This window comes from Amborella trichopoda, chromosome 1, assembly GCF_054954075.1.
Source record: "Amborella trichopoda isolate Santa Cruz 75 chromosome 1, AtrichopodaSantaCruz75HAP2 v2.0, whole genome shotgun sequence".
Lineage (NCBI taxonomy): Eukaryota > Viridiplantae > Streptophyta > Magnoliopsida > Amborellales > Amborellaceae > Amborella > Amborella trichopoda.
The window spans coordinates 2,670,118-2,698,117 of record NC_142336.1 but is presented as its reverse complement, the minus strand read 5'-3'; the positions used below and the strand labels follow the sequence as shown (position 1 = coordinate 2,698,117).

At 35.4% G+C, this 28,000-nt stretch overlaps 2 protein-coding genes across 40 annotated transcripts; one reads left to right on the top strand and one right to left on the bottom strand.

Annotated features, from left to right (window-relative positions):
- Nucleotides 1-290: 290 nt before the first annotated feature.
- Nucleotides 291-11,706, top strand: EMB2191 (Cytidine/deoxycytidylate deaminase family protein). Of its 30 annotated transcripts, none has more exons than XR_016044092.1 (9): nucleotides 332-1,132; nucleotides 2,245-2,330; nucleotides 4,194-4,231; nucleotides 8,073-8,139; nucleotides 8,733-8,897; nucleotides 9,018-9,114; nucleotides 9,851-9,933; nucleotides 10,476-10,519; nucleotides 10,845-11,706. XR_016044092.1 is itself a non-coding variant. In XM_088850614.1 (9 exons), exons 2-8 carry the CDS (start codon nucleotides 2,265-2,267, stop codon nucleotides 10,511-10,513), a joined length of 549 nt encoding a protein of 182 aa, XP_088706740.1. In that variant the 5' UTR covers nucleotides 332-1,132; nucleotides 2,245-2,264; the 3' UTR covers nucleotides 10,514-10,519; nucleotides 10,845-11,706. The 30 variants fall into 30 exon arrangements, 25 of the variants coding, with proteins under 25 accessions (XP_088707466.1, XP_088707158.1, XP_088707431.1 ...); XR_016044150.1 differs by having other exon boundaries at nucleotides 9,830-9,933; nucleotides 10,845-11,053; XM_088850614.1 differs by having other exon boundaries at nucleotides 8,738-8,897.
- Nucleotides 11,707-12,318: 612 nt separating this feature from the next.
- Nucleotides 12,319-22,318, bottom strand: LOC18427044 (uncharacterized). Of its 10 annotated transcripts, none has more exons than XR_016043281.1 (6): nucleotides 22,276-22,318; nucleotides 18,739-19,167; nucleotides 16,227-18,075; nucleotides 16,041-16,120; nucleotides 15,059-15,265; nucleotides 12,319-12,954 (listed from the first exon to the last, which is right to left on the bottom strand). XR_016043281.1 is itself a non-coding variant. In XM_020662851.2 (6 exons), the coding sequence occupies exons 3-6, from the start codon at nucleotides 19,098-19,100 to the stop codon at nucleotides 12,610-12,612; spliced, it is 2,949 nt and encodes a 982-aa protein (XP_020518510.1). In that variant the 5' UTR covers nucleotides 19,101-19,167; nucleotides 22,002-22,093; nucleotides 22,276-22,318; the 3' UTR covers nucleotides 12,319-12,609. The 10 variants fall into 10 exon arrangements, 8 of the variants coding, with proteins under 8 accessions (XP_020518510.1, XP_088706295.1, XP_011620692.1 ...); XR_016043285.1 differs by having other exon boundaries at nucleotides 16,227-18,070; XM_020662851.2 differs by adding an exon at nucleotides 22,002-22,093 and having other exon boundaries at nucleotides 16,041-18,075.
- Nucleotides 22,319-28,000: the final 5,682 nt, after the last annotated feature.

Genomic DNA, 28,000 nt, shown 5'->3' with positions numbered 1-28,000 from the left:
TTTGGGTAAAACAAATCTCACAAAATGAAAATTAAAAAGTGTCCCATAAATTTTCTTGAGCAAATTGCAAAATCAAGGTCTGTCTAAGAAAAGAATTCATTGTTATAATAATAAATTTTAATTAAAAAAATCCCAAAAATCACATGCACAAATCCATTACAGGTGGTATTGCCATATAAACAAAACAAAATTGATGGCTAAATAACAAAAAGAAATATTGAGAAAGAAAAAAACCAGAAAAATAACCACAGAATAATTTTTTAAAACTGATACAACACTCAACTAGAATCATTTCTCTCTCTATCTCTCTCTCTCTCTCATGCCAGCACTCACATTCTATCGTTATGAAATCCTAAACCCTATCTTTTTCTATTACCCACCTCATAATCCCATACTTCTGCATTACATAGAAATGAGCTATGTAAAACATGAAAAAGAAAAAAAAAATACTTGCCTATTGTTCATGATAAGCAACAGAGCTTAGGGCAAGAGACCTTCTTCAGGGGCTTCAAGAGAGGCTATGGGCGTGCGTGGGTGAGAGCGGGAGAGGTTGGGGAGTGCAGCAAACCATGGAACTACAGGCCTCTCATGCCCATAAACCCATAACAGCATTCCTTAAAAAGTAATGTGTTTAGAGAGAGAGAGACAGAGGGGCCAGAAACTTGATTTGGGGAGGAAATACAGATTTTTGTTTTCTCATTACAGTGATTTAACTATGGTATGGTTACCATGGTTACTCCATAACTAGAGTTAAAGTTTATAAATTTCTTTAATCGAAAAGAAGCTCGTAGAAATTTGGGTTTCACATCTCAGTGTTTACGATTTAGAGAGAGAAGCAGGAAGAGAAGAAAATAGGGCTGAAGGAACAGATCATCGGCTTCACAAACCCTAATGGAAGAGGCACTAACTGATTTTTAGAGAGAGAAAAGGAAGATCGGTTGCTGATTTGGGATAGTTTGAAGAGGTTTTTCTCTCTGATTTGCGATGTTGTTTGAGAGAAAGCCCTAACTATACTGATTTGTGAGGAGGCCCTAACTGATTTTTAGAGGGAGAAAAGGAAGAGGGTTTTTCATTTTCTTGGGGAAACAGCAAGCGGAGCTGAAGAATTAGGTTTGGGGAAATAATCCTATAGGTAAAATTGCTTGCTCCTGTTTACAGTTTACAGTTTTACACTATATTGTTTATCTTTGTTATCACATACTCTGTGTTTCTCATTCATCAGTAAAAGACTATGTTTTGAGCTCCAATTTGTGCCATAAACAGTATTTTTATAAAAACAATTATCACAAATAATCACAGAAATCTGCATGTGTAATGATTTACTTTACAAAATGATTTGCTATAATCAATATTTCATTTACAAAATGATTTTCCATAATAACAACTGAAATCTGCATCTATTTGTTTTAAGTTTTTTTAAAAAAAAGGAAAAAAAAATTCAATCTGCAACTGTGGCTTTGAAGAACACAGTGGGGATAAAAATTTCTATTTTAGGATTTTTTTTAAAATAATAATTTTCTTTTCAAAAGCATGAAAGTAGCAATGGCTGCAATAGACAAAACAGGGGAAAAAAATTATCTTTCAAAAACAATTATAGGCAGAAAAAGATACGATTGTTTGGTAACTATGGTTTAAAGAGAGAGAGATAAAGGGGCCAGAAACTTGATTTGGGGAGGAAGTGTTTGAGAGGTATTTGTTTAAATTTTGAAGCCAAATTGGGCAATTCGTGGATATATTTGAGGAGAGAGAGAAAGAGAGTGAAAGAGAGAGAGAGAGTATAAAGAGGGGTGACAGGGACCCCTGTGTACTTTTAAATACCCCGTGTTACGGTGTATAAAGAGTCTTTTTTACCTCTTGTTTGTACCATTTTTGGTGCATAAGCTTCGCTCTCTACCAGTTTTACTCCTCCTTTCTCTCTCTAAATTAGAAAAGGCATTGGGACGTGAGGTGAAATTTTCTTGCAGTGGAGCAAGAAATAGAGAGATTGGGGAGGTTTATTGCAGAGGAGAGAGAGAGATTTGTGTGTGAAGAGAGTTGCTTCCTCTCTCTTTATGTTATTCTTGTTTATGAAGGCATCGGAAAAAGTCGTGCTATGAACCCCCTTCAAAACCATGGCTTTGGCAAAACCCCCCTCTCTCTCTCTCTCTCTCTCTTTTCTTTTTTGAAGTATTATTTTACCCATTAATGCTATTTGGGTTTCAATTTGAAGCCTTTTTTTTATTTTTTCTTTCCCTGATTTGGTAGATTGCAAGTTTTATTGGTAGATGGGTTCGATGAAGGAAGATGATTTTCAATTTTCAATGACATTCATGGGGCTGGCCTTGGAACAGGTACTTTTATATGTTTCAAATACATGTTTTATTGCTTTGTTGTTTATTTTATGGCCAGATTTGAGAGAGATATTATTGGATTTCTGAGGAATAAGCTATGATATCATTGTTGATATGAGAAATCTTAATGGGTTTCAGAGGGACAATCATAATGTCATTATAGAGAGTGAAAATTTTGATGGTGATGAGAGTGAAATATAAGATGGATCACAATTCACATTTCTCAAATACCATGTAGAACTTAGTGTTTAACTTTTATCTGTTTACATGCAATTGTTGGAGCCATCTATTATAATGAAGCTGCCTATGAAGCTGTTGAGATTACATTGGAATTTGATGAAGATAAGCATTTCTTTAAAAGACAAGAAATGTGGCAATCAGGTATTAATTTAGCATTTATTGTGAAGATTGTACTCACCTTATGCAAAGCTAATACCAAGATTTTGCAAGGAGGAGCAAAATCATTGATGGTGAATGCTAATTGACTGTGGCATTTGCTTAGGAGTTCACTTTGATGGTTGTTTTCTTCTATATGACCTGAGAAAGCTTGTTCACAACAAAGGATGGACAAAATGGACAAGAAATAAAACCCCAACTTGCTTATCTAGTAGAGAGAAATGAGGGGGCTAAAAGCTTGAGCAACTACATGCCCAAAGCTTGAACGAGGGCGAAACCATGATATTTGGTGAATTACAGAACCATAGAGGATGCTTAGCTGCGAAACAAAGGTTTGGTTAATGTATTGATGTTTACCGGACAAAGTATTCAAAGTCTAACTCATCCCTATTCGTGTCCATTTTTAATTATTTAATGTGGATAAATAGTGAATACTGTCGAATTGTAGTTTATGAGAAATCACTTCTGAAAGACCTTTTCCCACAAGCTGTTGTCCGAGGCGGACCTTAGGAATACGAATTTTTTGGGGGAAAATAGGATAACAAGGAAAATAAGGAAATAAGGAAAACATAGAAAGTACCTGGGAGGCCATGCCTATAGGCCCGGCACCCTAAACTGGGGCCCGGATCAGATGGAAAATGATTGAATCTTTTCTCCTCGATCTTTAAGTTTTGCAAATCCAGAGGTTATCTTGAGTTCCCCAGGTAATTCACTTAAATTTTACTTCTAGGGTTTTACCTTGGGGGTCGCCAAGTAATTCACTTAAACTTGCTTCTAGGCATAACACATATGAGGTGCGTTGATAGGATGAGCAACATGCTCCGTGTTGCTGGGCTCAAGGCCCCTCAGCAATGCAGTCCACGTGGCTGAGCTCTTTCTAGCTCAACTTCAAGTGATTTTCTCCACGGTTGCTTATTTTGTGATATTTCATGTCGGATTATGCCTTCTGCAGAGTGCAGTCAAGTAATTTCAAAAAACATTTCGAGAAAATAGCAACTTCGGATTTCTCTTCCTTTTTACACTTAAGACCTGCCTCTTAGGGGGACCAGTCTCCTAAAATGGGTTCTATGGAATATTTAGGGGATGTCCTGTGGCTAGACTATGGTTCAGGTGTGGACTATCGACCATGGGTCCATGTGCCTTATGGTTCGCAAGGCTAGTGTGCTTCAAGATTCAAAGGCCTAGAAATAAAACCAATTTCAGAGAGGTTGTCTAAAATTGTACGAAGTAGATGCTCCCCAATTTTTTGTATAGTTTTTTTGTTTCCATAATATTTTTTATCATATGTATTTGGGGTTCCCTATTTTTTAGCTCTTCTTTTTTGTTTCTATAGGTGGGTGCGATTACACCATGCCCTTTCTCGATTCATGTCAAACTTCTCTGATATTCATTTATGAAAATCATCTACCTTCTTTTATGCCATGTCTAAAATCTAATGGAATTGTTCCTTATCTTTACATTTTGCAGGCAAAATTTGCATTAGATAACTTAGAAGTCCCAGTCGGGTATGTATTGTCCCTCCTATACTTACAAAGAAATGGTCACTCCTTTACCGACATATTAAAGAAATAAATATTTGTACTTCTAAATATTAGTTATAATGGGAGAATTAATTTATTATGTTTGACCAACTGAATACTAATTTTTTGAGGATTCACAAGCACAAGTAGCTCAATGTTTGTATGCACAAATTTTAGAGAAATATTGATCTTCATTTGTTCTGCATAGTTAAGTCTTGCTTTTATGGCTAAAATACCCTCATACATATCTGTAGACACCCCAATCTCGACTAGAGAAACTATGGATAGGTTGAAAGATCCTAAGCAGACCACCCGGATATTTTAAACAATTCACCTCACCAGATCCCTTTTTACGTAAACCTAGCCTCCACACCAAACCCTTATTGCCCCAGTGGGACTAGAGGCATCAAGAGGCAAGGCAGACCCAGAGCCATCTGACTTCGAAGCACCCCAGAAGGGAAAGGCTCTAGTGTTGCCCCAACGGCCACTGAAACCCTACCAAAAGTCTAAAGGTACACCTCAATCACAGAGCAAGTAGATTGGAAGGCGTAAAGTCTGGCGCCAGCACTAGTGCAAACAACGCTCAACTCCAGGCCCCTGATGAGCTTCCAGAACGAACAGAAGTCTGACGGCATTGTCAATGCTTCCAGCTCCATTCCGAATAGCGTCGGGCCTGAAGACCTCCACTAAGTGAGAAACAGCCTAGCCGACAAGATTGAGATGACTTCCTAACGCGCCAATCCGTACCCACCGACATGGCAAACTTGTACTGACACGTCAGAAGTCATTACAACCCGTGGTTGTCGAATTCTGATTGGTCGAAGAATTGAAGAAGACGGCGTGCCAGCTGGTATCTGGCGACACTCCAGACATCGCCAGCGCTACTCGGAACAGCTTCAAGCTATGATTGGTCCATCAAATCCAGACCAGAGTCACCAAAACACGACACGTCCCTGAAACGAGATTTGAAGGCAATCGAAACGTCGTTGGCGCCATTGCCAATGGCTCCAAAGACACTGACAGGGCCGTATTAGCCGCATTAATGAGCAATTAATATTTGTTGACCATCATTAGTGATGCATTAATGACATGGCGCCACTCCCAACAGCGCCAATGCCACTCCAAACGTCGCCAGAACTCTAATGGTCCGAAAATTGCACAAAACCGACCTACAGGCTGTCATGGGTCCATTTTGTCTATAAATAGCCCCTTTTGTCTCGGGCTTAAGGTCTAATTTTTCTGATAATTTTGAGACTATGCTATGCCCAAGTTTCTTTGATTTTGAGATTATTCTATGCTCAAAACCCCTTGATCTTATGCTCAAACTTATGGCTGTGAGAGAGCCCCAAGGTGCGCCCATTTGAGCAAAACCTATTCTACCTAAACCCTTCAATCCAAAACTAAACTACTAACTCCTTCAAGCTACCCTATCAAACCGAAGGTAGTCTGGATAATCAAACTTTTTGGGCCCTCTTTCTCCTATTTCTATTTGCCCCGTTAAAAACTGAAAACTCGAGATTGGCTGTGCAACCAATCGATCTAAATCGGTGCCGACTCTAGGCACCGGCGCCGGCCTAAATGTTGTTTTCTTTCTTCTTCCATTTGTTTTCTGGTATTTATTTTCATTTGTTGGTTATCATCATGATTTTCCTCTTTTACCCTTTTATCTTGTATTCTAGTTTTTTCCCTCATCTTCTCCTCTATTTTAGTATTGATTTCCCTTTTTAATAGTATTTATTTCTTTCTTTTGTCCTTGTTTATAGCCTAGTTTCTTTTCTTTTTGCATTTATTCCTGTCCATTAAGTTGTATTTATGAGTTTCCTTTCTTCTCTCTCTTCATTGATAACCTAGCCCATTCCCTTTTTTTTCTCTTCATTTTCTTCTCTTAGTTAGTTGTATTTATTTCTCTTTCCTCTTTTGCTCATCTTATGGAATAGTTCTCCCCCTCAATCTCTTTCTTCTCCCTCATCCCTTACTCTCTCTCTCCTCTATCTTATTTTCCTTATTTGATTGTACTTACTTTTTCCTTTTCTCATCTTGTAGCTTAAGTCCTCCTTTCTCTCCATTTGTATTTGCTTTGGCTTCATTTAACATCTTATAGTTTAGGTTATCCTTACTCTTTCTTGCTTTTATCCCTTTTGCTCCCTCTCTTTTCTTCTCTTTACATTTGTGTTGTTATTCACCTTATATTTTGCTCAATAGCTTCATCTCTCTTGTCCTCTTCTTGTTGTATTTATTTTCTTTTATGTCATTTACCATCTATTATTAGTAATCCATATTTACCTATCCCTTTTCTCCCTTGTAATGTTTCATTCTTTACTTCTCTAGCCTTCTTTCTAACGCTCTTACCTTTTAGCTCTCTTTTATATCTATTCTCTTACTCTCCTTGCATGTCATCTATTACTATTAGTTTCATTCCTCTTTCTCTCGTGTTTATTCTCTCTCATGATATCTTATTATTTTAATTCCCATCTTATTCTTGTATCTTTTTGTCTCACTAGTAGATACCTCTTTTCCTTTCTTCTTCATATCCAATACCTCATTTCTATAGTCTTAGTTTTCTCATTTTACTTGATGCATGTTTAGTCTAGCCTTATCTTTTTATCTCCATGTTTTTTACCTTCTTATTCTTCTTGCACTTCATAGTTAGATTCTTTACCCCTGTGTATTTCTATTTCCCTAGTTTAGTTGCTTATTTGTGGTTATCCTCTCTAGTTCTTTTACTAAACCGCTTCTTCTAAAAATCCTCTTTTTTCTCCAAACCCTTTTTCGGAAGCTTTCTTGTTGAGTTCCAAGGTTGAAATAGGAGGGAAGCTGGCTTTGCTGGCGGTCCGAGAGGGATAAGGTATTAGGATCCAATTCTCTATCGAAACTTAATTTGACAAGACCCATTCTATATCAACTCATCGATTTGTTTACACCCAAAATCAAGGAGGGGGCGGAGTCCCCAGCCCGCATTTTCGAATATAAACAATATCGTTATGTGAACTTACATAAAGAGATCAAGTGTGACTAAACTACCTCCCTTAAAAATGTTTTAATGCCTCGCATTGATTGGAAGGATCTTGGAGAGAGAGTTTACTATCTAAAAGAAAAACATTTTGCCGATGTGGAATTGTGGACTTGTAAATAATTGTGCATGTTCTTTCTGGACATGAGGTTAATTGATTGCTCAAAATGTTTCTCCCTAGTAAAATGGCAGTTCTCTTAATGATGCACTCTGTGATACCGTGTTGGAAACATAACTAATAACTAGAGTATTTTAGACTATTGGCATTAATCTTGCCTGATCATGATAACAAATATACTATTTAAACATACTATCTCAAAGCCATAGGTGCCAATTAGTCATATTTATGTTGTAATATGAATGATGATTCATGTGTCACCTCTTTTTGTATATGTGAATTATTGAGTGACCTCCTTATAAGTTTCTGGTTCAAGACCTTTATTCAAGAAAAGAGTTTCTAGCTGAACACATGTTTGTTATTAGATGAGTAGCATATCATTTATAAATAACATATTGTTGTTGCAGGTATAAAAGTTAGTTCATATTTGTCGGTTGCTATGGTCCCTTTTGCATCATAGCTATGAAGAAGGATCACATATTTTAAATTGCTTGTTTAATAAGCTCACATGGCTTCATAATTAAGTGTGATCTTAGGCTTTATATTTTTTTTTATAAATAGAAAATATAAGAACTTGGAAAAATTATGAACACTTTTCTTTGTATAATTCACTTCACGCCTCCATCCAAATAGATTTTGTGTTGTTCAAGAGAGTTTTGAAAGTTATTTATGGAGTTTGTTTGAATTGTCTTTATCAGTTGTGTGATCGTTGAGGATGGGAAGGTTATTGGTTTTGGGAGCAATCGCACCAATGAGACGAGAAACGTATGCGCTTGAACATTTTTCGTTCAATTATGAATAGAATAGAGAGCCTTTGATTCATTGTCTTGCTTTCATTTTCAATACATGCCACCAGCATTTACAGGCTGTGGCCATTGTTTTCACACTTATATGTAGTTCGGCATATAATTAATTTAATACTCTTTCAAATTGAAGCCGACCACAAATGGCTGGGATAAGTGATGATGATACTCTTTCAAATTGAAGCATCCTTAATTGTTTTATTTCATAAATGATGGAGAGAAAATGTTTTGTATGATCCACAATCATCTTGATATGAAAGTTCTCACTTGTTTTACTGAAGTTGAGCAAAACCCCAACTCCTTGATATACAATCCTTGAAAACTAGCCATGTATTATATGGTGCAACATTCAACCTTTTGTATATCATTTAATTATAGTGGTATTGAGCAAGGAGTTCAGCCTTTATATTAGTTGTTGTAAACCATGCTTAATTGTTAACAAATAAACAAAATGCCTCTCTTTTAATTATAGTTTTGTGGTTATCAATCATGTAGACAACTAGTTCTAGAAAAAGAAATGATCATGACATCCTTTCATTTGTGTGATGACATCAGGGCAGGCTACAAGACATGCAGAAATGGAATCCATTGATAAGCTACTTGAGCAATGGCAAGCTTCTGGTCTTTCACAGTCTGAAGTTGCAGAGAAGTTCTCAAAATGCGATCTTTATGTTACTTGTGAACCGTGCATAATGTGTGCAACAGCTTTATCCATACTCGGTGTGTTCTTTGAATTTTGAAATTCGTCATTGACTTTCTTATCGTAAAGCATACTTTGAAACTGTCGTGATTGTAGAATTTTACACCCTACTGAGTTGCTTATTATAAAACATTGAATAGGCATAAGAGCAGTTTATTATGGTTGTGCCAATGATAAGTTTGGAGGGTGTGGATCAGTCTTGTCATTACATCAAAGTGAAATCAAAGATGTGTACAGGTTTGATTCACTACAACATTTTTCATTTGCTCTTTTTTCAACTTGGTGCATGCTATGCTCCATCCTTCTGGATTGGACAAGGAATATTTCTCCCTCCTCTTACCTAACACCAATTCTGTTTGTTCTCAAGTGTAGTATTGCGTATCTTTTATGAGTAAATTCAAGAATAACATGATGGTTAATGTATATCAAGGCTATTGTGGCTTATTAAGAAAAAACATTGTTGTAAGAGATGTCGCAACTCCTGTATTCTAACTAGAACGGAAGAACACCTCATTGCTGACACATGCACCACACAAAATTTTGAGACAACTGAAAATTGAGATTTCATTATAAATAGTTCAGAAAATACTAAATAGAAGGCATGAAAGAGTCATGAATTAATACAAAATTGAAATATGAAACATAATCGAGGAATCACCAGCGGAACTGTATTTACCTGCTATAAGAGGATTATTATATGATGCTGATGCAGTTTGGTCTTTTTGGAAAAAAAAGATTGTTCTGTGTATTTCTGAGAAAGGCCAATATGATTAAATAAGACAAAAAAAATAGAAGAATGAAAGAGACCACATTTGTATATTGGAGTATTTCGTATAATTGGCAAACCCGTGTATTCTTTCGTTTGTCATCCTTTAAAGCAAAATTTTGATATTACTAGGATTTAAAGCCATTCACAATTAGCTTAAGGGTCCACTTGAATTTATATTGACAGTGCTGATGAGACACAATGCAGGGGGTTCAAATGCACTGGAGGAATTATGTCATCAGAGTCTGTGACCCTCTTTCGAAACTTCTATGAGCAGGGGAACCCAAATGGTGAGCCTTCTTGGCTTTCTTATTTGCTTTCTTGATTTCCATATTTCCTTCTGTTTGTTTTAGATCTTCTTTTATTGGGTTTCTCTTTGAAATTTTTCATCGTTAGCATTTTTGGCTTGATCTTGTGGTACCTTTTGCCAATTTTACTGGAATGAGTTCTTCTTGGTCTTTTTTCTTCTTCTTCTTCCTTCTTCTTTTTTTTGCTGCATGTAAACAAATGATGATATGATTGCCTTTTGCCATTTCTATTCATATGTCATTTTCTTTTTTTTGGTCTGATCATATTTTCTGTGTTTCTCCATGGCAATGGGAGATGATGGTATGCCTCTGTATAATTATAAGTTTTCTCACTACCAAAAAAAGAGAGAATGAGCGATATCATAACTCCTTGTCTAAACCAAACACCCACCTCATTGGCCTCTCTCTCTCTCTCTCTCTCTCTCTCTCTCTCTCTCTCTCTCTCTCTCTCTCTCTCTCTCTCTCTCTCTCTCTCTTCTTGATTAAGATATGTGTAGTAACTGTGGCTTTGCACTTGCATGCAGCTCCAAAGCCTCATAGACCAGTAAAGACGACCCAATGAGCACATGTAAGCCACCCAATACTTCCTATGTTATTATAGACAATCTGAATGCATTTTCATTTTCTTTTATTTTCCCTTCTTTTTATTCTCTCTCTCCTTTTTTCTTTTTTGTTGCAAGCATCTGATTTTCCCAATGTATATGTGTATGAGGATTGTATACTGATGTATAGTTTTGCAAACAACAGTATGCTCATGTAACCTTATCTGTCTATTGTGATCAATAGGTGGCTAAGATTACCTGTCTGTTCATATTATCATTTGCCTTTTAGCATTCTAACTGCGCCCCTTCCCCCCTCTTTTTTCTTTTTGACTATTCATTTCATCATTTCAGGAAGAAGGGAATATGTCCCATAACTGAAACCTGGTTTTCAGTCCGAAGAATTGAACTCAGGATTTCGGCTCAAGCAGCTTGCATTACAACAATATGATATCAAAATATTGGCTTATTGAAAATATTAAAAATGGTTAGTTTCAATTATTTTTATAAGGAATACTTCTTTTTTTGGAAATATATTTCGAGCAGGTTTAGAAATGAAAAAACCAGAGTCATGCACTGCACTGTAACATTCAACCTCCAGGGTTCAAATAAGTGTAAGGTGTCATTTGGTTAATAGATTGTATCCTATAAGAACTTTTATCCCTAGTGCAAGTAGATTCCAAACACCACTAACGATCAAATGTAAAATAGGGAGGGGGGAGGTAAGGTTGCATTGTCAGTCTGCACAAGAAGATCGAAAGATACATTTTTTCAGACTTTGAGCATAGTCAAAGGCACACTTCTAGTCACCCATTTTTATATTTGACATTTAGGAGTGATCAAGACCTACCAAAGATAATGGTCTTATTGCAATTTCCTCTGACCTAAGTTGCAGCCTATGTCAAATTAGTAGTGTTTTAGAAAACCATGTGTCGGCCCGGTTCAATTAAGGTGGTGGTTGTGGGATCAGGCTCTTGAACAGCTTGGAATCGTCCAATGCCCATTGATTATTATTTTTCGGATTCCTTACCAATTTGCTGACCCAGATCGACCCAATAAATAGCCAATTAGGGCAGCCAACCCATTTTCATAGAACAGTGAAAACTACCATTTTACATCAGGTCAAGGGGAGGAAAATTGAGATGATGGAATGTAAATTACCAAGTGATGGAAAAACCGAAATATGGAATGGAAATTGTGAAATAATGTGTAGAAAGCTCTATTTGTTCATGACATGATTGGTTTTCTTATGAAATTTTATCTAACCCAAAAGAAATTTTAAAAATAAATGCAACATAATTACCTAAATTGGTATATAGATATAGAGAGAATCCAATATTAGGAGAAAACCATTGAGCTGAGAGAAATTATCACATGAGAGAGAAGACATTATTAGAAGGAAAAGTGTCATAACATATCTTGTGCGGTCACCATTATTTGGTAAAGCCCCATTATAAATCGAAAAATTGCAATTTTGTTGCAAAAAACTTTTATGACGGGCACATGACATGAATGGTTCACATAACATATTACAAGGCATTATTTTTAGGATTTGAAATCCGTCTGCATTTTTTTTTTTCAAATCTATGATTGTCACAATATCGAGATGATTGATTTGTAACTTTTCCAATGACAAAAAGGGCATTTCCCAGCAAGATGTTAAGCAAGCCACTCCCCGACCAATGTTTACTTTCAAAGTTCTAATACTATTCATGTCACCTTGGCATACACCTTAATTTTTACTAATGAAAATCAAAGCAAACTCAAATAAATAAAAAATCTTTGAAGAGACCATGTTATTGAAGGAAACTCTAATAATGGACACAAATTGCTGTAAAATGTCAAATTTTCATTGACAAGAAACACCAAACTCTCTACTAAATTTATCTTGCAAAGAGAGAGAGGGAGAGACCTCCCAAACTGAAACGCCACTTGGAAAATACAAAAAAAAAAAAAAAAGGAGTTTATTCTAAAAAGAATCAAGATATTATGTACACCCACCCCTGGGACACAAAAACAGAAACAGAGAAGACTCAAAGAAAGCAGCAAATGTGAAGAAAGCAAGAAAAATATAAAAAGCAAAAAAAAAGCCAGAAAGAAAATATGAAACAAAGTTGATTTAAAGAAGTTCAGGACTCTTGTGCCAATTTTCGAGAATGGAATCTTCCACACCATCAGGAAGGTAGAGAATTTCATGTCGTAGTTTGCGAATGTCGTCTTTTAAGATAGTTATCTGACCATCCTTATAATAGACATCCTCCTCCAGAGCTTCGATCTTCTTTTTTAGCGAACCCACTTCAGAATTTAGCAGAAAGTTCTTCTCTTTGTACTGCTCAAAGTCCTTCAACATCAAATCTTTCTCTTCTGTAACCTTTGCTAGTATCCCATTCACAATGCTCAAGCCTTTCATGCAATCTTGAAGCTCAAAACTGAGCTTGTCTGCTGCTTCATCCTTTCTCCCTATCTGCTCAATTTTTACACACCAAACCATTACCAACATTGGGAGAGAGAGGCGGGGTAACTTTCACAACAGAAATATGATAATTATCCAAGAAATTGACAAGAACCTGAAGATCCCTACGAAGATAAACTGAATGTGGAATGACAATGCCTATGGAATTAATTACAGTGAAATATTTAAACGGAACCTAGAAAATAATTTCTGAATGACCCCAAGCTACTGTGGTAGACCAGTAGACCACAAACATGAAGTTTAATCCCTCAGCGAAATCAGAATGGTATCCTTTAAAGTGCAGTCATAATCCCTCATGGAATAATCATAAAAGGAAATTTGAAAGATCATAAATAAATTCTTAATAACCCCTAAATCAGTGTTTACAAATTGGGTAGCCCGATTCGGAATCGCGCATCACCCAAACCGTCCCAGATCCGCTTAGAAAAGGGGATCCAGCCGTGTTGACATGTGGAACCAGCATGATGACATCACAAATTGCTGCTATTATGTCATAAACCGTTTATGTCGTAATCAATTTTAAAAAAAAATTCGGTTGTGAAATTTCCTAAAAAAAAAATAATTTGAAAAAGTAGTCCCCACGCATCATCCAATTCTTGGGGCCCACTCACATGCACTCTCTTAAATGCGCGCACACCAAACACCCATTGACGTTTGCTTTTATAAGCTCTTTTTCTCCCACGAGTCTTTGATTTGAGCCTACTGTCTCTTTCATATAAGGAATAATGCATATGAGGAATAATGTAGAATTACGGATGCACCTCAAAAATCCATCGGAAAAAGTAATTTTGATGTTAAAAAACCCTTTGCTTGATCATCTCGACATCGATATGTACGATCATGAAAAATAAAAAGATTTTAAGTCTCAAAAATAATACATTTTACAACATATTATCTACACCATCCATTTTCAAGATTTTCATATGTTTATAGATCTACTTGATTTTAACTATTTTTAAAATTTAAAATTTTATAATTAGATATAAAAATAGATTTTGAGATAATCCTAAAAACATTTTACATCAATCTCTCATGTAAAGGCACCTTATTGGTGTTGTCTCCTCTTTGAATTTTTTATTAACAACTACTTAGTGTAGTGTTTGTTGCGTTGGTTTCTCATGAGTAGTAGTAGTCTTGATTCGACATTTTTGTGATCTCTTCATTATTCATCAGTTACCAAACAAATGTAAACTCAGGAAGTAGAAATGGGAAACCCAGCTTCAAATTTATTTTAATAGATTTAAAATTCGACTCCCTCTCTCTTATAGAAAGACGTCCATCAAATGAAATGGTCTACAAAAAAAAAATATAGATTAATTATATTTATTGATCTTTTTTATAATTTACAAAAATATGATATGAAAACGTCTTCTAATAATTTTTTAATCATGTTCATTATAATATTATAATTAATAATTATACATTGACAATCATATCTTGTATTTCATTTACCAATTTATTTGCACTATAAATTATATATTGCATTATTTTTTCTTATAATTGTAAATAAAATTATTTAAATTAGATGATATTATAAGACATTTTTTATTTGTTCTTATTCGTATAGTAATATAATTATAAAATATGAAGTTATAAACAAACAATTTCAATATCAATATATAATATTATAATTAGTTAAATTGGGATAATTTTAGATGAGTCAAGCGAATTAATAAATTCTTGATACTTTGGTGTGATACTAATTTCACTTCATATTGGAGATTATTATTTTTTATCTTATAATATGGAAGTGTTTTAAATATTTTTAAATTTTTTTGATGCAATATTATAATATTATATTACAATTAACAATTATACAGACATCCAGACATGAAAACAATGTCTTAGCATTCACCTGTTTTTACAAAGTAATGAAAGTACACAATGCACCACTCCTAATTTCTTTTAAAAACTAAAAGAACACTATTTTTAGATAATTATAGCGATTGTTTTAAAAAAAAATCAGACAAAAATTGCCGATTCGGCCGATTCTCCGAACCAATCCACCGATCCGCCACGGGTATGGGTGAGACCGATTCAAGATACCGAACCATTTTTTTAAACCTTGCCCTAAATATGGAAATAGACTCCACACCTGAAGTTCAAGCTCTTTCAACTTGTGGGTCAAACATGATACTGCATCTTGTGCCCTCTGAACTTCACATTTGAGAATCTCCTGAAGCCTCACAGATGTTGAGAGCTCCTCTTGAAGCTGCTCCAGTTCTATCTCTTTAGAACAAAGCTTCTCTCTTAAAGCTCTATTAAGAAGAGTTTCAGCCTTCAGTTCGACATCCACTTCGGCCTAGATGAACCAACCAACAACATCAACCCAATATCAAGAATATCAGAAAATAATTATTTTGAAACTAAACATTCAAAAAAATAATAATTTGAGACTATAGAATGAGTAAACTCTCTCTCTCACACACACACACACTATGTAATGGTTTTTCGACAAAATTTATCACTGATTGATTTGCGGCCTAGATGAACCAACCAACAACATCAACCCAATATCAAGAATATCAGAAAATAATTATTTTGAAACTAAACATTCAAAAAAATAATAATTTGAGACTATAGAATGAGTAAACTCTCTCTCTCACACACACACACACTATGTAATGGTTTTTCGACAAAATTTATCACTTATTGATTTGCTGTATATCACCATTGTAACTGGCCATTAATATTGGCTTCATAATTGGTCCAAAATGGTAAAGTCGAAGAAAATATGGTTTTGAAGGCCAAATGCATAGAAACATGACCATATTAATATCACTGCAGGTATACCAGGTATTAAAGAGTATACTATAAACTAGTAGACTATGAAAAATTGCAGTCATTGGGATCATCACCATCCAGTGACACAGAACCGTGACTGAAAGAGTGGATCCAGCCATTGGATCCACTTAGGGCCCACTTTCATCAGAAAGCGATGAACCCAATGGACTATAAGTATATCATATTGCAATAGGACTATAGCATGCTTTGCCTTAAAACATAATCTATCAATTGTTATTCACAAAAGGAAAAAAAGAAGAAAAAGTAAATAGGATCATTTAGAGTTAGCTTACTACAAAATTATGATGATTTAGCTTCTCCGGATCACCATTCTCTGAGCTCTGAGAATCAAAAGACAACAATCCAGGTACATCTTGCAAAATGCCAGAAACCATCTGTAAGCTCCTGCCAAAATTTTCAGTCTCTCTTTTAAAACTCTGTACTTTTATATCAAACTCAAGGAATTGGTAGTCATTTACCCCATCATCCCCACCATCATCTAATTGACGGCCATCCTCTGAGCCAGCAATCCTAGAGAAATGACAGTGCTTGCTTCTGGTGAATTCGAGCAATTTGCTACAAATACCAATAGTCTCTTTCAACATCAAAAGCCCCTGATTTTGCAAAGCATCAACTCTAGAATGCAATTCCCTGTCTAGCTTGAAGAGAGAGTACCACCCACCATTCTGTTGGTCTTGGAGCCTCTCCAAGAGAGCAATGTTCTCTTGCCTAAGAGATTCCACCTCAATTCTACAGGACTCTAGCTGCCTTCTTAGGCTTTGCTCCATCCCAGTTAATCTGGCCAGCTCATGGAGCAAATTTTTCACATTACTTTCTCTCTCTAATGAGTCCTTTCCCAACTCATCACTCAGTCCCTGCCTCAACCCACTGATTGACTTCTCTTGCTCATTGGAAAGCCTCTGCAACCTGATAACTGCTTTCTGCAAGTCCTTAACTTCTCTTTCTTTCTTTGCAAAACTTCTTTTGATGAAGTCCCGATCTTCTTCGGCTTGTTTTAAACATGCTTGTGCCTCCGTCAGAGCTTGTTGGAGATGCGTAATCTCCACATTTGCCTCCTCCAATCTCGTAACAAACTCATTCAATTGTATTTCTGAATTTATGATTCGCTTTTTGCTCTCCGACTCTCTGCTGCTCTGCGAGAGAACTTCTCTCTGTAGAGATACATTTTGCTCTGCTAGATCACTTAATCTCTCTCTAAGCCTCTTTTCTTCAGTTTTGTACTTCTCTAACTTAGAGGACCAATCAGTCGACCTTCTATCTAGCTCTCTCTCTAAACCCATTTGCAACTCATTCTTCTCTTTCTCTAGTCTCCTCGTTCTCGAATCCAACTCTACCTTGGCCTGCTTAAGTGCCTGATTTGCAGAGGCCCTCTCTGCCAGCCGACCATGTATTTGTGCTGCAACTTCAATGGCCAGGTTTCTCCTATCTTCAGTGATCTGCCTAATGGTCTTAAGCAAAGCCACTACAGTAAGGTCATTATTCTTATATGACAAATGCTCAGACTCTTTTGATAACAACCTCACCCTCTCCTCTGCCTCCTTGCCTTTTCTAAGCAAAACATCATCTGGGTCATAAAGATTATCATGCCTTGAAAGCCATTTCAAAATCCTATCTTCGTCATCTTCATGAGAACTTGCGACTTCCTCTGAGCAAAAAGTGTGAATATTTCCAGAATAAATATACTCAGAGGTGCCATTTTGTGGTGCTTTGGCATCGAAACCTGAAGCACGTAGAGACTCTGAGTAGTCCTCAAATATATCCTCCACCGTAGAACTGGTTTCTCGGTCATATTCCCGGGATTTTGAGCTAGATTTTCCAGGTAATACCTTATAGAGTCTCTCAGCAACATTTTTGGCAAAACTATTCTTTGAGGAAGGCCTAACAGCACCTGACCTTCTCAAATGCAAAACATCATCTGCTTTAAAATCCAGGCTTGAAAAGTTTAATGGTGATCCCCTTGGTTCCCTAAATGAAAGAGATTTAGGAAGCTCCTTACTCACAGGTGAAATCGGTGCTGAAGACTGTGACCGTGGTGGCCTACTTGATTTAGGAACTGGAAAGTCATTCATGGGCTTCAACTTCCTGTCCTGATATTCTCCATCAATGTAGAGGTCCAGGACTTTATCAGTGGCCTGTGTTAAGCGTGCAGATCTGCATCTAAGAGGGACAGGAGAGAGGTAAGGTGAAGTTCCTGATGAATCAGGATGGCTTCTGGATGAGCAAGAAGACTCTAGCTTCTCTGTTGCATGACTTTTCTGACTCCCTCCGCTTCTTCTCTTATGAGACTTCCCTTCGGGTGTTACTGAACTGCCAAAAGTGGATAATCAAAATAAGTATTGAACAAATTATCAGTCATTATTTTGTACAAATAAGATGGACCATCCAGGCTGAAGAAAGTTGAATGGAAGCCAGGAATGCACAAAAAGGTGAAATAACAAAAGGCCATTTTCAATTAGCCATAACAGTCCACCGATCAGTGAGTGTGTGTGTGTGTGTGTGTGTGTGTGTGAGAGAGAGAGAGAGAGAGAGATTTGCAGGCTTGCAAAGTTGAAGTTAAAAAAGTAGCAGCTACATCAAAACCAAACGCCAATTTCAGCAGACCAGTAGAGACCTGGCCAGACCAACAGAAGCACATTTGGCAAAACCCAAAAAGCTGCAAAGAATGAGTTTGCTTGTTGGCTAAACATCTAAACCCTTCTAAAAAAAATCGTTTCATGTAAAATCATAAATCAACAAATCAAGCACTTGCACACAGGCATAGATGAAAGGGACAAAAGTACTAAGCACCAAGGTGGTATAAAATCTAATAGTAGAAACTACTAGTAAAAATAACTGGCATTTTTCCCCTTTTCCTCATAAGCTCTAGTTGACATGGATAAGCGCAACAATATTGCAGAAACTAACAAGTAAAAGTAAAAAGGTTTCTCAGCCTCTTCTCGTAAGTTCAAGGTGAACAATAAAAGTACTTACTGGATGGAGTATTCATCCCCCTGAACTGAGACATCTACTTTTCCACCTGAGTATTTGCCAATATGGTCATTATAAGGGCTCAAGCACCTTTCTCTCAAGCCATTAAACATGATGGAAGAAGAAGAAAGGCTCCTCCTGTGACTTGAAGTAGCTGAGTCTCCATTTTCTACGAATTGCCTTCCTGATTCAAACAAAGAGGCTTTGGGGCTTTCAAAGTCCTGAGCTCTGACCACTTCATTTTTATCGCCAACTCGAGAAGGGGACTCCCAATACACCTTCTCTTCAGTGGGTGTCTGAGAATTAATATTGTCGGAACCACCATTTGCTAAAGAGGATGACCTAAAGGAGAAAAGCTTCCTCATTTCTTCTTCTATGGAAGCTTTCTAGACCCTTTCTTGTGGAGTTCATGTAGAGTATTACACTTCAGCCCTTCAATACAACAACCATAATCAAAGAAGAAGAGCTTTCAGGCAACTGAACTATGATCTGGAAGAGATAAACTACACAGATCCCTAGGTAGCTAAAGGAAACTTAGATTAGGTAAAAGATGAAACAAATTTTCAGAAACCTTGTTCTTTGTTAGGACAAATAGAATATATCACCAACAGGGAGGGAGAGAGAGAGAAAATAAACAAATAATTATATGTAAATAACAAAAAATAATATATAAACTTTTTTGACATGTATATAGGACTTTAAAGAGTTTCAGAGCATTTTTCTAGGACTAAATAAAGAAAGAATCAGATGTCAGACCAATGATGGACATACGCCTATAAGAAAACGAAACACGCCACAAATGCAGCGGAATACATACAACTACACTTACAGCATTAGCCAACGGCACAATCAAATTAATTTTTCAAAAAATCAAGCAACTCTAACGCACTTGGGTAACAACTATGTAATCCTTGGCCAGTAGATACCATAGTTAGCAAATCGCAGTTTAATCGGCGCTTTTTTCAAAAAAATCGGCGTTTTTATGGAAACAGTTTTAAATGGTGACCTTTTGAAAAGGTCGTGAAAAAAACGCGGACTTTTCATAAAAACGTTTAAAACGCAATTTTTTCATAATACAATTTAAATCAGACCAAAAAATCATATCTTTTTTAACCTATAATTTTTTTTTTCCCTGTTTTGTGTATTGCAGCCATTGCTACTTTTGTGCTTTTGAAAAAAAATATTATTTCAAAAAAACAAATCCTAAAATATAAATTTTTATCCCCACTGTGTTCTTCAAAGCCACAGTTGCAGATTGAAAGTATGAATTTTTTTCCCTTTTTCTAAAACTTAAACAAAGTTGTTATTATCGAAAATCAATGTGTAAATGAAATAATACTGTTTATAGCAAATCATTTCATAAAGTAAATCATTGTGTAAAGAAAATCATATACATGCAGATTTCTGTTATTATTTGTGATAATTGTTTTTATGAAAATAATGTTTATGGCACAAATTAGAGCTCAAAACATAGTCTTTTAATGATGAATGAGAAGCAAAGAGTGTGAGCACAGGACCAAGTAATCAATATTTTGTTTTTGATTATGTGATAACAAAGTTAAACAATATAGTGTACACTGTAAACTTACAGGAGCAAGCAATCCCCAAAACCTAATCCTTCAGCTCTGCTTCTTGTTTCCCCAACAAAATGAAAAACCCTCTTCTTTTTCTCTCTCTAAAAATCAGGGCCTCTTCACAAATCAAAAAATCAGTTAGGGTCTCTTCTCAAATCAGTATAATTAGGGCTTTCTCTCAAACAACAACTCAAATGAGAAATTTCCTCTTCAAACTATCCCAAATCAGCATCCCATCTTCCTTTTCTCTCTCTAAAAATCACTTAGGGCTTCTTCCATTAGGGTATTAGGGTTTGTGAAGCCGAAGAACTTTTCTTTCTTCCTTCTTCTCTCTCTATAAACCAAAGCCGATGAACTTTTCCTACTTCCTTCTCTCTCTATAAACCCTAATGGCTATGAGCCGAGCGCCTATTTTCTTCTCTTCCTTCCCCTTCTTCTCTCTCTCTAAACCGTAAACACAAAGATGTGAAGCCCAAATTTCTAAGAGCCTATTTTCAATTAAAGAAATTTATAAAACTTTAACCATAGTTATGCAGTTACCAAAAGTACACTATTTTTTTGAAAAATCAACCAGAAAACTTGCATTTTATTTTAGTTTATGATTTGTTTCTTTTTGTTTCTTTAAAAACTCATTACTAGTTCTATAATTTGAGAAACACACTGTCATATGCCATAATTATCATAATTTTCTTTCATCTGTTGAAAACCAACCAGAACACACCCCTGCAATTATAAAATCTAAAAGAACCAAATAGAAAATTAATGGCATAAACACGAAATTTAACCAAAAACATTCTAGACCAAAATAAAAATCCATCTAGTGTTATTGAAAAAAAATTGAAGGTACTTCATTTTCTATATCCTCAGATCTCCAAATAAAAATTATGGGTATGTTTATTTTGAGAAACAAACCAAAAAAAATCCCTAGAAGTAAAGAACCAAAGGGACCCCTAAAGAAATCAACTATACATTTAGAATTAGTAGAAAAGATCACAGACTATTTAGTTTTTAATTCTTATAGCGATTGCAAACCACGAAAAAAAACACCCGTTTTCTTAAATGTAAAAGACCCACATATAAATTAATGGCAAATTCAGATAACTGTTTATAACTAAACTATAAAACGCCCCAGAAGGCTAAAAGTAAAGAGACAAGAAAACCCAAAACAAATGAAATGTTTTTTTTTTAAAAAAAAAAAGCAATTAGTTCCATGACTTTACAGTAAAACTAAACAATATTTCTGATATATTAGCCTTTAATCTACTTTCATTAACAACCAGCTAATGTTTCTTGTTTTTGCCTTTTCCTATAAAGAAAGATCATTCTGGATTCAGATATCCCTTGCATAAAATTTCAGTGAATCACATTAACTGAAAAATAGTTCAAAACTAAACTTAAAAACAAAGAAACTAAATAACCCAATAATCATCCAGCCTTTCATAGGTTAAAAATCCAAAAAAACCTGGAGATCTCCAAATACAAAATATACTATAAATTTCCAAGAAAAAAAAATAACAAAAGCAAAAATAACATAAAACATCAGAACTCAGCTATTAGCTTCCACTGCAATTGACAACTATATTCAATATTTTTTCTCAGAAAATACCAAGAAAATAATTAAATCCAGCTGGTAAAAGATTAAATACTATATTAAACATCATAAAAATGTGAAAATACAAATAAATAAAATACCTCCATAATCCTTCACGCGAACCAGTAGCTGAAAAAGCTTCCAAAACCTTCCCGACTTTCAAGAAAACCCACCTCGTATTTTAACCCAAAACCTTATTACCAAAAACCAGTAACCGAGAGGCAGAAAATGGAGAGTAATAAGTTCATCATTCCAAAAAGGAAATTATCAGATGATTTCCAAAAAGAAAGCTAACCGTTGCAGCAGTTCAAAACTTCGAATTCTCCGAAAAATAAGGAAAATTCAAAATAAACACGGATTAATAGGAAAAGCTACCTCAATCGGCGATTCTGTTCGCGATTAATCCCTTCCGCAAAGATAGACACTCAAATTACAGCGAAAAGATAGCCCAGTGGAAGAGGAAACAGCGATTAATCAGCGTGATTATTTTTTGATTGATCGATGAGTTATCGCAGAAAAACCGAGGAGATGATCATTTGAGATAGAGAGAGAGAGAGAGAGGAGGGTATAGATTTCAGAAAATTAATGGAGTAAAAAGGGTCGGGAGAGACTAGAAAGGGTTTTAGACTTTAGAGAAAGAGAGAGAGAGTCAAAGGAGTGAGTGAGCTAGATTTCAGAAATTTAAATGGGGAAAAAAGTGAGATAGAACAGAGTTTTACAGAGAGAGGATACTTTTCCATATCAGAAAATTCATGGGGAAAATTTGATGAGAGAGAGGGTTTTAGAGAGAGAGAGATAGGGGATACTTTTCCATATCAGAAAATTCATGGGGAAAATTTGATGAGAGAGAAAGGGTTTTAGAGAGAGATTTAAGAGAGAGGATACTTTTCCATATCAGAAAATTCATGGGAAAATTTGATGAGAGAGAAAGGGTTTTAGAGAAAGATTTAAGAGAGAGGGGATACTTTTCCATATCAGAAAATTCATGGGAAAATTTGATGAGAGAGAAAGGGTTTAGAGAGAGAAATGCAGGATTTTAGAGAGAGAATAGATTTAAGAGAGAGAGGAGAGAATGCAGAGGGTTTTAGAGAGAGAGAGTGGGAAAATTTGAGGATATGACATTCATAAAGAAAGTAATGGGAAAAAAGTGAGCAGAGATAATAAAAGGTTTTAAATTTTTAATATTTTGATTTTTTGGACCACTTATTGGAGGGAAAGTAAAATGACACGTCTGCAGTGGGTGACCGGAATCGACCGGAAAATCCCGCTTTGGTGACCGGCTGAGAACCTTGGAGCGGGGGTTTGACCGGGTACAGCCAGTCACCTCTTACCCGTTAGAGAACTTGAATTTTTCGGCCTTTATTTAAAAGGAGCTGGAGGGCCCACTATTTTAATTCTTCATAATTTATCAGGAATTTTTTTTTTTCCTTTGGAGGTTTGTAGCGTGTTCTTGCGGGATCATATTAGATACTTAGTCCATCGACTAAAAGGGTTATTTAGAAGATTTTCTTGGTACGAGGTCCTAGTGGTGCGTTTGATTAAGACGAAGTTTTGGAAACCGGATCCTCCAAATATTGTAGTAAACGATCAAAGTAGGGTGCACTTTCAAATGGTGCTTAAATATGTTGTTTCCGTACCAGATATTTTTGTGTAGGATGAAAATTTATTTTCATCTCTAATTATAAATTGTAAAGTTTCAAAATAGTGTAAGATCCAGCATTTGAAAATTTTGAAAATTGATATTTCAAAAATACATTACAAAATGTACTATTTTAAAAACTTGAAATCCATTTTTTATCGTATCCATGCATCTTAAGGTCGTATCAATTGACAAGTTTTTAGTATCAAAACAACCTCTTTTAGTGAAATTTTTGAGGTGTACCTTAATTTGATTATTTAGAGCCTCGCACTCATATAAACTATTTTCAATAAATTTTTGTCACTACCGGTTTTGGCATGCGGCTGTCTTTTCAGAATCTTAGGTACATTGCATATCATTTACCTTTTAAAAGAAGCCCTATAAAAAGGAATTTCTTTCCGTTATTCTATAGAACTTGAGCATGAAATTGCACATTATCTTTTCCAATTTCAATGTGCATGCCACCGAAATTGTTCTAGGAAGGATCCTTCTCTATCCTTGACTGACAAACAAAAGTTGTGATCTCTCTCTCTCACAAAAGGAAGATATCCTCATGGTGGCAATCAGGTCCAATCAGGTTGACCCGAATCGTGTCCGGGTCTGCATGGACCCTATTCGATCAGGTTGGGGTTGACCTGATTGAGCATAAAATATATACTAAATGAAACACAAATAAACTTCTTATTTTTTTTAATTTCTAGACCCGAGTCCAAGTTCAAATTACTTAGACCCAGCATGGGACCGGGTCAGGTCCATATGAAACCTAGTTTGGTAGGGTCTGGATCGGGGGTGAACCCAGATCCGATCCAACCATTACCACCCCTAGATATCCTCTAAGACCCCAAATTTGGGGGATATCGACCTAAAAGAAAAAAAAAGTTTTCGGAATACTTGTCAGATGTGAACTATTTGACATTTTATCTATAGGAAAAGTTTATTGTGCGTCAAAGGACATAAGTAGTGTCCCTTGATACATCAAACATCAATCCTAAAGATGTTAGCTCCACAAAAATAAGATGAAAATTGTTTTTCAAAATATCATTTTAAATTTTTCTATTTTCAAATTTTCATTTCAAATTCCCTTCTTCAAAGATAAAGTATAGAATGATACCATGTACCTTTAATACAAGGTGGTCACATTAATCTTGACCATTGGATGTGAAATTGGGTAGATGCAATTATTCCATTGATCGAGCTTAAACTTCGAAAGAAATTTTTTTGAACTTTGTAATACATCCAAGTTATCAAATTTCACATCAAATAGTTGTAAAGAATGGTGACCACCTTGTTTCAAAGGTAAATGGTCTTATTGTATACAATATCTTCTTTAAATTAGCAAAAATAAGAGAGAAAAAATGAAGAGATTTAAATCATATTAAATGCAATAATAGTGAGGATCAAAATGTCTTAATAAATGATTACAATGTCAACGAAAGGTGGAGAGTCTATTTTAAAAAAATATTAAATTACAAATGCAATGGAAACATAGTGGTAAAAGGGACTGTTGATACAAGTAACAGAAGAGGTCATAGATACATTTTTAGGATTAGGATGTCATAAGTGAAATGAGCTTTAAGAATGATAAAGATGAAAGGCTTGAGGACCAGATGGTATCTCAATAGAGGTTTTAAAGTACATGACAGAAATTAGCATTGACTAGCTGATGAAGTTGTTCAACAAGGTGTTGACAACAAAAAAAATGCTAGACAAATCAAGGAAAAGTATTGTATTACCTATTTACAATAACAAATGAGACATACAGAATTGTGTAAACTATTGAGAGATCAAGCTTTTGAGCCATATTATGAAACTCCGGGAAATAATCATTGAGCAATGATTAAGGCATAAAAATAGTGTATCTGAAAATCAATTTGGTTTTATGCCAAGAAGGTCAACAAATGAGGCTATTTTCTTGCTTAAATAACTGATCGAGAAGTTTAGGATTAAGGGAAAGGACCTCCACATGGTCTTTATTGATGTAGAGAAACCTTATGATAGAGTATCTCGATATTTGATTTGGCGGGTATTATAAAAGAAAATCATCCCAAAACACTACACCAGCTTGTTGAGAGATATGTACAATGGAGCACTAACTAGTGTACGAATAACAGTAAAGAGACGAGTGAGTTTTCAGTGATAATAGTTTATATCAAGGGTCAACATTGAGCATGTGCCTCTTTGTTTTAGTTATTGATGACTTAACTAGGCACCTACAAGAGGAGATACTGTGGTACAAGTTTAGTAATAATGGGAGGAGGGACGAGAAAGTAGTCAATATTTATAGTCAGGAAGTATAAAAAAAAACCACACTTTCGATATCTTGGGCTGATAATTCATAAAAACTGGAGAAATCGAGGAAGATATCGCACATAGAATTAGAATTGGGTGAGTGAAGCAAAGATGTGCAACTAGAGTTTTATGTGATCATCGCATACTAATATGTTGGGTATATGGCATTTCAAGGCCTGAATACCAATAGTTTAATATTCAGTTGGAGTGATTGAGAGATAGAATCTGGGTGCTTTGTGAAATGAGGCCTAGATTCTTATGCCCCAAGTATTTAAGGCTATAAGAGTTTTACGTTTGAGAAAGCAATTTCTCGATGAGGTGTGAGGGTCACCTCTTAGTCAAGATCTTGTTTATATTAGTCTCGTGATTGTTATGATTAGTCAGGGCCTGGAGTATCAAATCAAGTACAATAAAACCTGAGTATTTATTTTGAGTAACGGCCCTGTACGGGATAGTCATGACTTATGTGACATAAGTTCATATCCTTACACGAGACCATTTCATAGCATGTGCACTAACGATCGCATGAGAATCCACTCTTCCAAACCCTTTATCCAAGTTTGGAAGAGCCAGTGCACATGTACTTTGATAGAGCCCTTGTACGTGTATTGGAATATGTCTCACAGTGGTGTACCTGTAATCCATTGAGAGCCGAATGAATGAAAGCTCTAGATCAGTGACTTTGATGTGACCAATTGTATATCTATATCATAGACTGTGGAGCATTTATCCATTCAGTTTGAGACACCGATAAAACATCATTCGGAACTAGCCCAATAGAGTACTCTGATACCTGGAGTCGAGGCCATGAGATCTCACTTACCCTTTGTTCAATTTAATTACGATGATAAATAATAAGTAAATGTATATAAATACTTTAAATAATTACTATTATTATTGTATAATTTTTCAGAAATTTTCTAATCACAAAATATTGGTTTCCAAATTTGTTCGGACAAAATACCATATGAGGACATCATTAAGGATGCCATGTGGCATCTGAGTGGCCATAGGGTGGCCACATGGCACCCCAAGGGGCCCCACACAGATCACCGCCTACTTGGGTACTGATCCCTATGCACGGGGACCTTGTTGGGATTTGTTTATTAGTTTTTTTTAACACCTTGTGTTATGTATTGTTATTTAAAATGCTATATTATGCTATAACTTGAATGTTATTTTGTCACATGTTTAATTGATTCATAAAAGTGACTTTGTTAGCATGTGTGAAGTCTATTTTAATTCCATTTAAATATTGAATTCATGAAAATTCAAATTTTGAATTTAAATTTCAAAATTATCTTCACCCATGTGTGAAAGAGACATTAAGCTCATTGTGATTGGTTTGAAATATTACATCCATAAGGTGACTGGCTTTCATAAATGTGTACTTTTCAACATGTGTGAATTTTACCAGTTTTACCATTTAATTTATTGCCCATTGCCCTTGATGGATCTCTACACTATTTGATTATTTAAAACTAATGGCCTTTTTGTAAGAGCAAGTTCGACTCACTTATAATAAAAATATGAACTAAAAGACAAAAGGGTAAAGTAGTCATACTTAAGGTTTAATGTGGATGATAAGGGTGTTTAATCTCATCCCTTCATCATAATGGTTGGATGGGAATGTGTATCCAGGGTGTAATAACCTCTCATATGCCATTTGATAGATGCATCAAGGGTGTTGATGATATCCAATCTTACTTGTTTAAGTCCCAAACCCTACCCACTTTGAGATTATAAACCACTATTGTACTATTCATTGTGACAATATTAAATTCCTAAAAAGCTCAAATTTATAGCTTGGGTACAAAGGGTTCGGACCACTGGCTTCCCCAATTAGTTTGGCGCTTTAATATCTCTATTTATTGGTTTTTATTTACTGTTATCTCGGTTGTTACAATTGTCATATGTAATTTGATCGTGTGAAGGTGTTTGAGCAATGTATGTAATTCAATGGTGTAATTTTTTAACTTGTTCAAGTGATATGTAATTGCCCCATAAGGGAATTGTTTATAGTTTTTATTTCAATAGTTTTTAAGTCCTCATGTGCTTGTAAGGTCGATTCATGATGATGTAATTGTATACTTGCATTGTTTAATCAAGTGTTATCTCTTGAGTTGTATTGAAATCGCTTTGTTTTTCAGCTTTATTAATAGCACCTAAACT